The sequence below is a fragment of the Drosophila nasuta genome, chromosome 2L, assembly GCF_023558535.2.
Source record: "Drosophila nasuta strain 15112-1781.00 chromosome 2L, ASM2355853v1, whole genome shotgun sequence".
NCBI lineage: Eukaryota > Metazoa > Arthropoda > Insecta > Diptera > Drosophilidae > Drosophila > Drosophila nasuta.
The window spans coordinates 9592576-9608000 of record NC_083455.1 but is presented as its reverse complement, the minus strand read 5'-3'; the positions used below and the strand labels follow the sequence as shown (position 1 = coordinate 9608000).

Below are 15425 nucleotides of genomic sequence, written 5' to 3'. Positions count from 1 at the left end.
AATTCAAGATTAATTCGGCAATTCCAATTCAATAATTTAAATAAAAGTGTTCTCATTACTTTTGTTAACAAATTCTTTCAGTTGATCGAACAGTGTTAATACAAATTGAGAAATCTTGAAATTCCCCACAAAGTTGTTAGGCATTTAAAATGCAATTAAATTTACATGCATTAAGCGTGAACACTGAAATTAATTTATTGATCGGCCCGAAATGTTATTTACTGATATCGGTTAAGGAAATAAATAATCTGCATTTGTATAATTAAAATTAAATATGAACAATTTATACTTGAACAGATTATTGAACTTGCTTTTTAAAGCGCGTTTAATTTCGATATGGATTGTTCAAATTCCACAACTTGAAATAAATCACATGAATCATTAAAAAGTAAAAGTATTTAGAAATATTTAAAGTGTATACATATAGAACCACATTTATCCAAAACATGCGGCGAATCCTCCATTTGAGCTTCGACAAAAAATGTTCTCATTTTTTTTAAAGATTAAAAACCGCAATTACGTTTAAGAGCTGAAATAATTTTCCAAAGTATTTTTAGTATCTTTAAGATATTAAATTATAAAAAGAATATAAAAAAATTAAATTATAAAGATCATAACAATTAGTTTTTATCATTGAATTGTAAATTAAAACACATCTATCAATATTATTTATTTAATGCTATAAACACAAAATGCCATTATAAATAATCCACTCCATATAGCATTTCAAATTATAAATATTAGTAACATTTGAACCTTGCTAACCGATTAAACACATTTGTAATATTTGCTCGTTTTTTTTTGTAAAATATTTTTTATTTTATTTTCAGTTTGTTGTTGTTTAATATTAGTAGTAGGCATTAAAAAATGTATTTTGTTTTGTAAATTTACAAGATAACTACCAAACTCCGTCATAAATTTGTTTACATATTTTTTTGCGTACGATATCTCCACAAAAAATCAAAGAATTATACAATAATAATATGTGAAAGACAACAACAAAAAAGAAAAGAAAACAGACAAAAAGTAATTATTCAATTGCAAATCTCAGAATAATGACAAGTTTTGAAAGTACGCTACGAAATTGTGGCATACTGGATAATTGAAATTAAAGTAATTGTTGTTGTTGTTGATGTTGCTATTGGTTTTGTTTTTTGTTGCATCCCGTCGTCTGTTACCGACGCATCTGAAAGCCAATGGTGCCATTGGGGCAAGGACCCCTCGGCAGCCGCAACACATTATCGTTGTAAGGATGTGCATATTGTGGAGGCGCCGTCGCTGGCTGCTGCTGTTGGTGATGTTGCTGTTGCTGCTGGTGCTGTTGATGATGCAACGCTGGCGAATGCATTGACTGTTGACGCAACAAAGCTGCCGACACGCTGCCCCCCAACAACCGGTGACCAGCTCTGCTGAGGATTGGGCGTTGGAGCAGCTCCCGCTGCTGCCGCCGCCGCTTGTCCTGCACCATAGGGTGGCATACGTTGATGCTGAAATATGGGTGCTGAGTATATATAGCTCATGGCTGGCGTGTGCTGTTGTTGTGGCGGCGGTGGCGCCTGATAATAGTTGTTATAGTTGTACATGGGCGTGGCGGATTGCGACATTTTCGGTGCCGAACTGGAGCGATGCATGCCAGCAGCGGGTCCAACAGCAGCACCAGCTGCAGCTCCTGGTCCTGGTCCATTGCTGCTATTATTGTTGTTGTTATTATTGTTATTGAAGTTGGCAGCATAAGGCGTGGACTCGGCCTGCCAGGGAGTCGAATTCACGGGCGCTGTGCTCGCGTTGCTAACTGGCGTTGTGGGCGTGGCACTGCAAAGGGGAAAATTAGATAGTTTAATAATTCCAGCTTAAATTTGAGTGACAAACTTCGGCTAACACATTTTTAAAGATCTACATAGCTTTTCACTTGATTATCTTTTGCAGTTATATACTATACTATATTCAATGCTAAAAACACTCGCAATACTTGGAGTACTTCACTTGATTCTAAAGGCAACATAATTTGCTGACTTGCTTTATATTCCATATTCCATTCTCTTCAATAATAAACTTATGAAGACACTAAGTGAATCATACTACACTTCTAAGGTATTGCAACAATAACAATAACAAAAAAATGTATTGCTTTGACTCAAAACGGAATCAGAATGATGCTTGAAGCAGCTAAGTAAATGATACCCTAATAGATACTTCGAGAGCATAGCTGCTATCTGTAAAATATAGCCACCATCACTTGACTTTTCTCTTTTAAACGACCTCTACTTCTATTCTACATCTAGAATACTAACGGCTTATCGTCCTCGGGATTCTTGGCGCTGCCCAGGATGCGAAGTCGCGCCTGCGCATATTCCTGTTCACGTTGTTGCAGCGTCTTAATCGGCTGCTTTGGCCGCATGCCATTCGCATCACGTCGCTCCTCTGCTTGGGCGGGGCGTCGCAATATTTTGACCGTTTGATTGTTGATGGGATTAGCATAGTTGGCCGCATCATATTCGCTGGCCGATTTGTGCAATACCATCATAACAGGTGCATTCACATCGCCATCTGTTTGTCCAGTTGATGCTGCTGTTGCTGTTGCAGTAGGCGCCGCTGGCTTTTTGGCAATCATAATTTGCTTGGGCGCGGCTGTTGCAGATGCAGCAGTTGGAACGCTGCTTTCTTGCAGCGACTGTGGACGTTGTAGAACTTTCATTTTAGTGTTTTTCTCTACGAGAATCGTTGAGGTGGCGGGTTTAATTGGTTTGTTGTTGCTGCTGCTCCTGCTGTCTACGTCGTCGTTGTTGGCGGTCTGCAGTTTTGTTTGCAACGTCATGCAAAGCTGTAAAACAATAATTCCATTAACATAATGTTCTGTTTGCACTTCTTGTTGTTGTTGATGCTGTAATGTGTCATTTTAATACTCACGCCTGCCTCGTCTAATTCTTCCCAGTTGTCTAGCACATCGTCACCATTGGACATTGCAATCGGTTTTCTTTAGTTGTTGGGAATTAACGAGCACGTTGCGTGTGCGTTTTGCTTGTGTACAAATATATATACTATATATTTTTCTTACGCTTTTCACTTTTGTTTTACAAAAATCTTGATTGGTTGTTGTTGTTGTGGTTGTTTGTTGTTATTGCAGCTGCTTCACTTCCTTCTCTTGCGCCTGCTACTGCAGCTCGCACTACAACTGATACATAATACCTGCGCACTTGTATCAGACATAAGTTCTACATATGATTTTGCACAACTTTTTGCACAAAATGATTGTTTTAAACAATGAAATATGCTATGATGCATATGCCTGGCACGCACACACATACGCAACAATTTTGCTCGCCACAGTGAGATAGCGTGTGACCGCAACCTGCAATTTACCAAATATCCTTTAATGAACAAAAAAATACCAAAGAATATGACAGTGAATCGAAGCATTGATATTTACCCAACACTGTTACACCTGACAGCCGCTTCCAGCACACAACAAAATACAAAATAATTTATAGTATTTTAATACCAAAATACATAGAATATATTATTAATAGTCCCACTACTGTTGGCTGCTAATAAAATTATGTGAATACAAATATTTTTTGTTGATTTATGCATTTCAAAACTTTTTATATAATTTGTTGTATATTTTTTAAAAAATAGATAGAAATCGCTTTGAATGTCGATTTTCTGATACATCAAAATTGTCACAGCAATCGAGTATAGAGCATAGCGATTAATAGTGTGACCATAATAAAAATATTATGTGTACGGTTTTCACTGTTCCATATTTAAAATTTTTTAAATATTTAATATAAATCAGTTAGGTTTGTTACAACTAAAATTTATTTATTTGAATTATTTTTATGTAATTTCGCGTAAATTTACGTTGTCGTGGCATCATAAATAAATCAGTTTGGAAAACTTTTAATAATATATAGCGAAAGCTTGCAAGTTTTCATCTTTATATTTTTCAACAAATGGGAACCAGCCTTCATTACGTGCCATTAACATGAAGAGTATTTTAATGTTAGCACTGTGATTTGTGTAATTATATTATTTAAACTCACAGTTTTTGAACATGTGAACTTATCAAAATTCTTATTTTGAAAAATATAAACAAACACACAAAACAGCACAAGTCCGACAATCAGCAATCGATACGAAGCTAACGAAATTGGTAAATATTTGCAAAGCATTTCGCTCCGATCAGTAGCACTGCAGCTGTTAATCCTAAAAATGTATACTTACAGTGCGTGGCATCGACGCACACTGTTAACTAACAGAAGCGTGTTATGCTAGCTTACAGATGGCCGAACATATGTTTGCATTAAAATAAGTCTTCTCCACTTGCTCGCAATGGAAATTGAGCTCGCCGCCGAAATTCTTGATTTTATTAGCACAAACAGCAAACGACAGTCCAGCAGCTCACTGATAACATAACCCAAGGCAAACACACGTGCATGTTTCATCAAAAACAATAACAACAACTAAGCTGACGATATTTCACGCTTTGTTTACGTAAATACTACTAGAGTGAAATCATCATGACAACAGTCACAACGGATCAAAAAGCGAATCCCGCCAAGTCCTTCATTGCCGGCGGCTTTGGTGGCATGTGCAGTGTGCTCACTGGCTATCCACTGGACACAATTAAAGTAAGAGAAGGAGTTGACATAATCATCTTAACCACTTGTCATCAACTTTCTTTGTTTACTTTTCTAATCAGGTGCGTCTCCAAACAATGCCTTTACCGGCAGCTGGACAACCCCCTCGCTACAAAGGCATCATTGACTGTGCTGTCAAGACATTTAGTAAAGAAGGAGTGCGTGGTTTCTATCGCGGCATCTCAGCGCCCCTCGTTGGCGTCACACCCATTTATGCTGTGGATTTCGCTGTTTACGCGGCGGGGAAACGTCTCTTTCAGTCCGATGACCAAACTAAACTAACGTACTCGCAAATCTTCATGGCTGGCATGGGTGCAGGCATCTGCTCGGCTCTTGTCACAGTACCTACAGATCGTATCAAGGTGCTGCTGCAAACACAACCTGTTACAGGCGGCCCACTGATGTACAATGGCATGGTGGACACGGCTTTTAAACTGTATAAACAAGGCGGACTGCGCAGTCTCTTTAAAGGCACCTGCGCTTGCGTGTTGAGAGGTAAGAGAGCCAAGTTAATCCGAGTCTTTGTTCAGCTCTGATTAAAATACTTATGTATATGATTTGTGTCTATGCTTAACAAAGAAAACCACAATGGTTTCTAATTTTAAGTACATATTGCATCCTAGTGTCGCTAATTATGTTGTGTTAAAATTCGTGACAAGGAATTCTGTATATGACTGCTGATAAAATTCCTTCCTTACAGATTCACCCACTGGCGTCTATTTTGTAGTCTATGAGGGATTGCAGGATTTGGCGCGTCGACGCACAGGACACATAACGCCAACGTCCACAATTTTAGCTGGCGGTTCAGCTGGCATTGTTTTTTGGTCTTTAGCGGTGCCTTTCGATGTACTTAAGAGTCGACTGCAATCAGGTAAGTGTGCCAAATATCTTAACCTTGCTATTCCCTCACTATTGACATTCGCTTACAGCACCCGAGGGCACATACAAACATGGCATTAGAAGTGTTTTTAGGAAATTAATGGCCACCGAAGGTCCTAAGGCGTTGTATCGTGGTGTTCTGCCCATTTTAATACGCGCTTTTCCCTCAACGGCCGCCGTATTCATAGGAGTTGAATTGGCCAATGATTTGTTAAATTAGAATAGACGTATGTAAGTAGTGTAAGATTTTGTGCTAGCCACAAAGAAGCTATTTTTACTGTTGTTTTTACATAGTATAATTAACATTATGTAATTGCCAAATAGAAATAATTTGAATAGTGGCCTTTAAATTTTCAAAAACATCCGCGCGCATACGTGAATGGCATCAGAGCGATCAGCTGTTGTGGGGCTACATTTTTGAAGCAGATTGGCATACCGGTTGCTGCGTGGAAAGTTATGAAATGGAAACGAAACTTATTATGAAAATATAATACTGTGCTGTTTTGTTATTATTTAACGAAATCTAAAATATATTGTATTTAGTGGATTTCGTTTCACAATCGGTGTGGCCTGACCATTTTAAAAGTGGCGCCTATTTTGTGCTTTATAAAAGTGTTACCAAGCTAGTAATATTTGGTATATTTTGCAAACTATAATAGTATACGAACTTTTGTTGCGGTCACACTGTTTACATTGCTTCGGAAACAACTCGGTGTAAGCAAATTCAGTTTTTAATTTTTTTATTGATAAGACTGTAAACAAAAGCTGTCGTCGAAAATACTCACAATCAGCTGTACTTCTCTGCCTAACAGATTGCTGATGTCAAAATTGACAGTGGCTAGCGTTCAGCGATAACGGACTTTGAACCCCTCGCTCTGTTTTTGTTGCCGGCAATGCAGCAAAGAAAAAGTCAATACTCAAATTGAATTTCCCGTGGTACGTAACATAAAAACATTAACGAGTTCCTGTCTTCGCGAAATGCCAAAAGTTGTGGCAATCTGTGTGTGTGTGTGTGATTGTTGATAACGCATTGAAACTCGTTCAATTTCGCAGACGCTGTCGCCCTTGAAGCCAAAAGTTTAGATAGACAAGCAACAGGTTCCACTGCAGAGTCGCTCTCGCTCTCCCTCTCACTCTCTCTTTCACTGCCATTGAAAGCTGCGCCACGACAACGTTAATTTTAATTTGCTCAAGCAGGTAAGAAAGAGAATCCTTTGACTTCAGCGACGATGGCGTAACACTCGACGCACTTTGTGCTAATCCTTATCAGCTTCGCTAGACTCAGATTAGACAAAGGCGTCTATGGGCAAGGTGCAAACTCCAAAGAGGGGTTAACGCAATTTTAACGTTTTTACATATTTATGAGGGAGTCATATTTTATTTAACGATTGAAATATATTATAATCTAAGTAGTTCAGCGGGTCAGTAGACAAAATGACAAAATGTTTGCTTTTGGATCCTTGACTTTGCAAAACAACTGAAAGAGGGTCTATTGGGTTTGTTGAAATCGAAATGGTCAGAATAAGATACGTAAAGTGTATAAATACATATTCTGGATACTGATCCATTAGCGGATGCGCCAAACTAATTGGATTCATTTCTGTAGGTCGGTATCCTGCTCGATTTTATTTTACAATTTTAATATTGTCCTCTAACGTAATTAAATAGAAATACCTAGAGTTTCATAATCACTTATAGAAGATATTAAGATATAAAAGTCAATAGAAAATTCGAAGCCAGAACTAATATATTAAAGTCAATTCGTTGCTGGTACTCCACGAATAATGTTATTTTAGATTGACTATTTCTTTTTATATTTATGTTATAAAAAATAAATATTTAGTCTCAATAAAAAATCTTAAAGAGTCTATTAAAGTGAATACTTGTCTGTAGCTTTCTTACTTGTTGTTATCTAATAACCTTTGCTTTTCTTGCAGTTGCACATAATTGTTAATTGTAATCATGGCAGTTGCTGACAAGATTGAGAATGCTCCAGCTGAGCGCAAAGCAAATCCAGTTAAATCCTTCATCACTGGCGGATTTGGCGGCATTTGCAATGTGCTCTCCGGCCATCCCTTGGATACCATTAAGGTAAGCTTGCTATAACATTTCTGTACTTTGTTTAATAAATCTATTCTTTTTAGGTGCGCCTACAAACCATGCCACGTCCTCCACCAGGAGAGAAGCCGATGTACACTGGCACCTTCGACTGCGCCGCCAAGACAATTCGTCAGGAAGGCGTGCGAGGACTTTACAGAGGCATGTCAGCACCTTTGACCGGTGTGGCGCCCATATTTGCCATGTGCTTTGCTGGTTATGCCGTTGGCAAGCGACTGCAGCAGCGCGGCGAGGATGCCAAGCTCACATACTCACAAATCTTTGTTGCCGGCTCTTTCTCCGGTCTCTTCTCCACGTTCATCATGGCGCCAGGAGAGCGCATTAAGGTGCTGCTGCAAACACAGGGCACGGGGCCCAATGGCGAGAAGAAGTACACGGGCATGATTGATTGCGCCAAGAAGCTGTACAAGGAAGGCGGTCTGCGCAGCGTCTTCAAGGGCAGCTGTGCCACAATGCTTAGGGGTAAGTTGAACAAATGTTTTCAATACAATTTTAATGCGTAAGAAAGGTTAAAGTTAGTGATGAAGGAAAAACTGCAAATAATATGAGATACTCTAAATAATATGATGATCAATAGGATAGTTTATTTAATTTATTTTCTTTGTATTTATTTTTATTAAATAGATTATTTAATTTAAATCTATTTATTTGTCATTTGTATATAACTAATCTTCCTTGTTTCAATTGGATAAATTGAAATTGTTACTGAAATATTTTAAATCTATATTCATTAGCCTAATTTTACTTGAAAGTAGTTGATTTAAAGTTGTTATTTTGTTAGTTTAATTCGTATTACAGCCAAGCCATCTTTAGGTTCTCTTTAATTGAAAGTATAGACACACAATATCAATTCAATTGATATTCAATATGGAATTGGATTGCGTGCCTTGGTCCTCTTGAATGTATAAAAAATTCTGTAGAACACTAAAGTTAAATGTTTCAACATTTATAGTATTCTAGAATAGTTGCCAAGGCTTGTCTGGAAAAACTTTGATTAAGCTTTGCATTCTCGTTATCAGTCTAAGCGTAATTCTTTATTAATTAACTTGGCATATTAAACATTCATTAAGCAATTAGTACATATGAAACTTAGAACTAAACTACAAATGATATTTACGAGTGCGCCTGTTAAATCTCATTGGACATTTCCTGTGACAGAGATGCCTCATGCTGCTGCTGTTGCTGTTGCTTCTGCTGTGGCTCCTTTTGATGGCTGAGCACAAAATGTAAGCTGTTGCGTTGCGAGCCATGAAATTTGCGTGGCTTCTTGTGCTGCTTTCTCTTCTGCTTTGGCTTCTGCTGTTGCCGTTGCTGTTGCTGTTGCAACTCGACTTTTCGCCAATGCGGCAAGCCGCGTGTGCTCGATCCCTTCGAGTGGCCAAAGATGCGAGTGGCGCCGCAATGAAGCTGCTTGCGCAGCACATAGTAAACACTGCGTCCATTGTGATTGGCACAACGTGGCAGCAGATTCTTGTCTGTCTCATAGCCCACGACATGACGACACAAGATCTCCTGGCCATTCAAATCGCGCACACAACTCCTCACGCTGGGCAGTCGAATGGTGTTGGTCATGCGTGGCTTCCAGTTGCTCATGTCACAGCTGCATTGCCAGGGATTCTGATCGAGGCGTGCGACACGCAAACGCGGCTGCAGAAAAAAACTCGTGGGCAATGTGGTCAATTGATTGTTTTGCAGTTGCACCATCTCCAGTTGCGTCTGCTCATCGAGCAATCCATTGGGCACATGTGTCAGATTGTTGTGCGACAAGTTGAGCAGCTGCAGCTGCTTCGCACCCATGAATGCATCCATCGATAGCTCCGTAATGCCGCAGTGACTCATATCCAGCTCACGCAGCTGCTCCATACCGGCAAAAGCGTCAAATTGCACGCTGGCAATGTTGCCACGCAGTGTCAGCTGCTCCACAGCATGAAGACCCTGAAAGGAGGGAATGATAATTCAGTTAATGAATATTAAAAGTGATAAAGTTACACTCGAGAGTGTTAAATTACACTTTGAAGTACTCGCTAGATATGTACATTTTTAGTGAAAACCATATTCAAATTGCCAGCTATTGATATCTTCAGTACATCTAAAACTGTAGTATCAACATTGCAGTTGCGTGATGAAACTGTTACCTAACAGAATTCTGTTAACACTTCGTATGTTAACTTACAGAGGTGTTCCATTTAACAGAGATAACCGGCTAATGTTAACTATATCCTTTCATTCTGTTAAGTTTTTAACTGTTAAGATCATAACTGCCAAGATTATTATCTAATCGTCAGCAGATTTTCAGAAATCATTTATATGATACCTTTTAATATGTATTCCGAATGTGAACTCTCTTGGCTTATAATTGTAGCTTTGATTTAGATTTGTAAAAGCGGAAGTAATCGTGACAAAATTCCAAAGCGAACACGTACTGCATGACAACTGTATTAACACTACAAACAAATTTAGAAACTTTATCTCTTATGATAACTGAGAACTAGTTATTTAATCGGACAACAGAAAGACTGCTGTTCTTTTACTCTCTAGGTAGCAGAAATAACACTGTTATCTATACGCACCTTAAAGACCCCTTGCTCCAGGCTGGCGGTGCTTACATTGCCCAGTCTGAGTGTGCGCAGCTTGTGCAGCGAATCAAACTGTCCATAGCTATTCCAGCTGCGCAGCTCTAAAGCAGCCAACTCACTGCCCAGCTGCAACTCTCGTGTGTCATTCATCACCCAAAATGTGGCTGGCAAAATGTACATAATTGGATTCTGTCGCAGATCTGCCTTGAGCAGATGTGGCAACGGTGGAAAACTTGATTCACTCAAGCGTTCCAGCCGATTGTCGGAGAGATTGAGCGTCTCCAGTTCCAGCAAGCCAGCCAATCCTAGATAATACAAGCGTGCCACTGCATTGTGAGCCAAAGAGAGACTTCTTAAGTGCGGTGCTCCGCTGAAGGCAAATGGCTGCAACTCCTCGATGCCATTGCGCTCCAGGCTGAGATGATGCAGTTGCGTGAGGCCATCGAACATTTGCCAGTGCAGCTCGTTGAAGTTGCAGCTGTGAATGCGCAACACTTCGAGGCGACTCCAGCCATAGAAGCTGGGCATGCGAGTCTGCTTCAAACGTTCCACATGCTGCTCATAGCTCATGATCTCGACTACGTCATCCGACTCGAATTGCAGCTCATACTTGGGCGTCACCTCGTTGGCGGCCACATCACGCGGCGGCTTGTATTCGTAATCATCGCTGGGCAGCTTGGAGTACTTGGGTCGCTTCAAACGATCGCTGGCCTGCAATCGCAGTGCCTCGAAGTTGGCGTGCTGTAAAAATTCAAGAGGTTCGTCGATAATCAGCGTTGTAATGCCATTGCCTCGTATTTCCAGCGTCATTAGCTGATTCAGGCCACGCAGACTGCTCGTATTCACTGCAATAAAAATGAGAATGAAACTTATTCACTTTATTGTTCCAATAAATTCTGCTTAAAATAGATTTGCTTAAACGCTTGATTCACGTTTTCAGTACATTCATTCAATCTCTTTTATTTCTTCTGTAGTGTATCTTTTTTCTCATAAAACTGCAGTTATAAAAAGCGCATTAAATTTGGCAGTAAGCTTTTGAGAATTTTGTATTAGATTTAGTATGACAAGACTGATGATTGTTTTAAATAACTCAAAGCTTCTTTGAAATAAAGTTGTTGAATAGCTTACTGTCGATCAACATTCATCAATGCTGGTTAAAGAAGCTTTAATGAACTTTAAATCGAGCTTTCTAAAAGCTATAGCCTTTTTCCTGGTTACACTTCCTAAATAAATGAAACTTGTATAGTTAAAAGGCTTTTGATTAATGAAAGCAAAGATTATTTAATAAATCTACAACATTTCAACTACATAAGCTCCGTTTATCATTAAGACTGTCATTATTCCACACTGCTTGAACTGAAAGCACATTAAAAGTATGTTTTATAATTGGAACTTACTTGTCAACTGGCTTTCCGCGTTGCCTCCATGTAGCAATATCAAAGCTTGCAAATCCAACGGCAGAGCGTTGAACAATTCCTGGGTCTCGTGCTCATCCTGCAACAGGCACGTGGCCAATTTAATCTTGGAAAGCATAAGAAAATCTGTATCTTCCAACGTGGAGTCTGCATCATTATCGCTGCTGGTCATGTGATTGATCCAACGTGCAATGGGCAACTCATTGTAGGCAGCATATTGACAACTGCAGCTCGAGGGGCAGTTGGATCTGTCCTGCTCGGCAATTGGTTCCGGTTGGCTGTCTGCTTCGACATCGCTGCCAGGAAGAAGCTCTGCATCTGAGTCGAGTTGCAGCTGAGCCTTGGCATGTGCCTAAGTTAATGATGATAATGTGGCATTTAGCTGGGATGATTCCTTGAAATTAACCTCATTAACTCACTATCAAGAGCAGCGTGGTAATCAGTGCGATCAGCTGCATAATCCTTATCGATAACTCTTATCGTTTGCAATGAAGCCAATTGCGCTTCCGCTGCGATGTCGATGTCGCGTGTTGATTTTGTGATTCAAGCAGGCACGCTTGCCTCGAATTCCATTCATACACTAAAACTCTGTTCCATGGTTCCCACTCAACTGCGACTGAAATCAGCATTTAACGAACAAGTTGAACTCAGATCTTCATACAATTTGTTGCTTGTTGTGCTCTTTGCTTTGCTCTGTTCTGTTCTGTTCTGCTCTGTTCTGCTGTTCCCTTCATCTCCCTTGTGTTTCATAAAGGAAATGGAATTTCTGATAGTGACATCCTCCGATAAAGCCAAAGTTTCAGTATAGTACGATCACAATTATTATGTTATTACTATAGAGGCTGGCGTCTCCGACTGCCTGCAGTGGGCGTCGCTTTAAAAACTTTTTATTTGTCCACATGGCAAGAGACCATTGGGCACAAGGTCGCCTCGATTGTATATTTTATGTGTGTATGTTGCAAAAGTCTATTTTTGATATAGATTTCGGTTTAATTACAAATTACAATTAGAATACAAATCTCGATATTTCTATTTCAAACTTCATTTTGAAAACTGCGCATTGTAAAACTGTAAAAACCTGTTAAGAATTTTCTCGATATCAATTCCATATAATTTATTATAATTATAGATTTGAATAAATTGCATAGCAGTACACTGTATTTATTTATAATGACTATTTATTACTATTTTATTTCCAAACTTGTTTTTCTGACGTTTTTTGTTATTTTATTCCACATTAATATTTAAATGTTTGCCGCTGTTTATACTTATTTACCCATTGTAACTTGTTTATGTTTTCATCGCTCCACATCAAGTTGATGACCTGTAGTCTTTGATCGTGTCCGAAACATAATGTGGGAAATTGATGTTGTGGCGTTTATCTATTTTTAATCTGCATTTGAATACGAAGTTTGTTTGCATATATTACAGATTTAAATAATTTATTTATTTTATATTTTCTAGATTTTTCTTTTATATATATTTGCTATTCATAAAGCTGTAAATAAAATTCTAAAACACAGTTTATCTAGTGCGGTAATAGCGCCATCTAGCGCTCGTTGTTTGTTCTGAGTTACTTGCAATTTCTTTGCATACTTACGTTAATAACTGATATTATGTTTAGATGTGAGTGTTTCATGCTTAGTACAGGGTATTTGGTTGTTGAGCACATGCAATTGAAATGATTATGATTACTTGCATGTGTATATATAGTTCATTAGGCCTTACTATTTAACAATAAACAAGATGATTACGGCTTCGTTGAAGTTGCCGCTTTGCGCTACTCGGATTTGTTTATATAGAAATGATTTTCTCACAGTGCGCGTATCGCATAGTTGAGGCATATCAGAGTGCCAGCAAATCAAGAATTTTAATTAACAAGCAAGTAAGAAGCAATAAATAATATCAAGAGAAAAGTTTTTAAAAAGTGAGTAAAACTTAAAAGTCTCTTGTAGTTGAAGTAGTTGAATTAAGTAGTTATAGTAGCTAATTAATTATATTTTAATATTGTACTTTCTCACATCTAATATTATACATTTTCTATCCACAGATCTGCCTGCTAATGGTCTGTACTTCCTGGTCTACGAGTACATTCAGGATGTGGCCAAGGCGCAGTCGAAGACCGGTGAAATTAATACTGCCTCCACGATATTCGCAGGCGGAGCAGCGGGCATGGCCTACTGGATTCTTGGCATGCCAGCTGATGTGCTCAAGAGTCGTCTGCAGTCGGGTATGCTCTAATTGTTATACTTAATACTTACATAGATTTTCATTGTAAACCAACTTATTTTTTTGCAGCACCCGAGGGAACTTATAAGCACGGAGTGCGCAGCGTGTTCAAGGATCTGATTGTTAAGGATGGTCCATTGGCTTTGTATCGTGGCGTCACGCCCATTATGATTCGTGCCTTCCCCGCGAATGCCGCCTGCTTCTTTGGCATTGAGTTGGCCAACAAGTTCTTTAACTATTTCACTCCCAACTTCTAGTTGAAGCTGATTCGCTTGTTAATTGTAGTTTCTTTTATCCCAGGAAGTGCAATGATTTTATTCACATGTTTGCGTTAAGTGTAGAAAAGTCGAAAACCAAAATAAATACATATTTTTTATACAACTGAGTGTTTTTTTCTCTTTTGAGTTTCTTTGTTATCAAATCAAAGTGATGACGTGCATTTATGAATACAATTTGAAACTCATACATGCTATTTTGGAAGCACTGTATTGCAGTGCAAAGGTGCAAGCAGTGCAATCGCATCTTGCGCAAGCAGTGTATTTTCAACGGTTAAGTTTGAGAGCTACTGCTGGAGAGCAGTGCATTGCACAGTTTGAGTTTCACAGCTGCAGTCAAGATTTGAGGTACATTCCATTTGATTTTAATTATTTTTGATTTAACTGCTGCCGTGTCGCGGATTGATATTTTTCTCTAAATGATTATATAATACTTGCTCTGAATTTTGATTTAATCGATAGCGACACAAAGTCGGATGAGAATCGTAATCTCGCGTTATTGCGACGCAGCAATTTTGACACAATAATCTCAAAGTATTTACATGCCAATTAAAGTTATGCAATATATTTACTACATAGATGTGCCTGCCAATGGACTATACTTTATGGCCTATGAGATGCTAACTGACGAGTACAAAAGACGCTATAATCGCCCCAATGTGGACCTAATACCCGCAATTTTCGCTGGCGGATTGGCGGGTGTTTTTTATTGGATTGGAGGCATGCCAGCCGATGTCTTAAAGAGTCGGCTACAGACCGGTGAGCCCGGGGGAATCCCCAATATATTTTCTATATTTGATATATATTCTTATTGACAGCTCCTGAGGGGAAATTCAATGGAGTTCGAGCCGTATTTGTAGATCTCTTGAAGCATGAAGGGATTACAGCCCTTTATCGGTAACTCAATTGATTGCAATTAATAACAAATAATTCAAATAAATCTTTTTAGGGGCTTCACACCTGTTATAATTCGCGCCTTCCCAGCCAATGCTGCGACCTTTTTTGGCATCGAGCTAGCAAATGCTTTCTTCCGGCTTGTGGCGCCCAATTTTTAAAAGAACATTTTTACAAAACAATTGATTTATGTGATATGTGTATAAACAAACAAGGGATAAATGAAAATTCACAAGCATATGAAAGAAATAATAATAAGTTTCCCTTCTTTTGCTCTTTTTTTTTGTAGACTCAACAGGTTTTTGCTTACAACTAAATACAAAATGTTGTTCTTGTTTCTTAATTGCGATTGGTTCGTTTAACAATTTATAAAAAAAATATAATACCTTATATAGTAAG

General features: G+C 38.7%; 4 protein-coding genes across 6 annotated transcripts; 2 read left to right on the top strand and 2 right to left on the bottom strand.

The window, feature by feature from the left end:
• Window positions 1-766: 766 nt before the first annotated feature.
• LOC132797824 (putative uncharacterized protein DDB_G0291608) lies at window positions 767-3563 on the bottom strand. The gene is given in 5 exon segments (XM_060809599.1): window positions 767-1387; window positions 1389-1812; window positions 2292-2821; window positions 2908-3349; window positions 3428-3563. Coding segments are annotated over 4 exon segments (1221 nt in total). The 5' UTR covers window positions 2962-3349; window positions 3428-3563; the 3' UTR covers window positions 767-1174.
• Window positions 3564-4000: 437 nt separating this feature from the next.
• Window positions 4001-5750, top strand: LOC132788234 (mitochondrial magnesium exporter 1). The gene is made up of 5 exons (XM_060795599.1): window positions 4001-4153; window positions 4227-4631; window positions 4703-5135; window positions 5341-5511; window positions 5570-5750. The coding sequence occupies exons 2-5, from the start codon at window positions 4521-4523 to the stop codon at window positions 5737-5739; spliced, it is 885 nt and encodes a 294-aa protein (XP_060651582.1). The 5' UTR covers window positions 4001-4153; window positions 4227-4520; the 3' UTR covers window positions 5740-5750.
• Window positions 5751-6158: 408 nt separating this feature from the next.
• LOC132788017 (congested-like trachea protein) lies at window positions 6159-15215 on the top strand. Of its 3 annotated transcripts, none has more exons than XM_060795339.1 (7): window positions 6159-6233; window positions 6332-6455; window positions 6573-6716; window positions 7457-7610; window positions 7664-8099; window positions 13679-13858; window positions 13927-14238. In XM_060795339.1, exons 4-7 carry the CDS (start codon window positions 7482-7484, stop codon window positions 14112-14114), a joined length of 933 nt encoding a protein of 310 aa, XP_060651322.1. In that variant the 5' UTR covers window positions 6159-6233; window positions 6332-6455; window positions 6573-6716; window positions 7457-7481; the 3' UTR covers window positions 14115-14238. The 3 variants fall into 3 exon arrangements, with proteins under 3 accessions (XP_060651322.1, XP_060651477.1, XP_060651404.1); XM_060795494.1 differs by lacking the exons at window positions 6159-6233; window positions 13679-13858; window positions 13927-14238 and adding exons at window positions 14712-14891; window positions 14951-15029; window positions 15082-15215 and having other exon boundaries at window positions 6253-6455; XM_060795421.1 differs by lacking the exons at window positions 6159-6233; window positions 6573-6716 and having other exon boundaries at window positions 6259-6455.
• On the bottom strand, window positions 8298-12241 carry LOC132787902 (insulin-like growth factor-binding protein complex acid labile subunit). Its single transcript, XM_060795236.1, has 4 exons — window positions 12048-12241; window positions 11611-11980; window positions 10208-11058; window positions 8298-9572 (listed from the first exon to the last, which is right to left on the bottom strand). The coding sequence occupies exons 1-4, from the start codon at window positions 12084-12086 to the stop codon at window positions 8766-8768; spliced, it is 2067 nt and encodes a 688-aa protein (XP_060651219.1). The 5' UTR covers window positions 12087-12241; the 3' UTR covers window positions 8298-8765.
• Window positions 15216-15425: the final 210 nt, after the last annotated feature.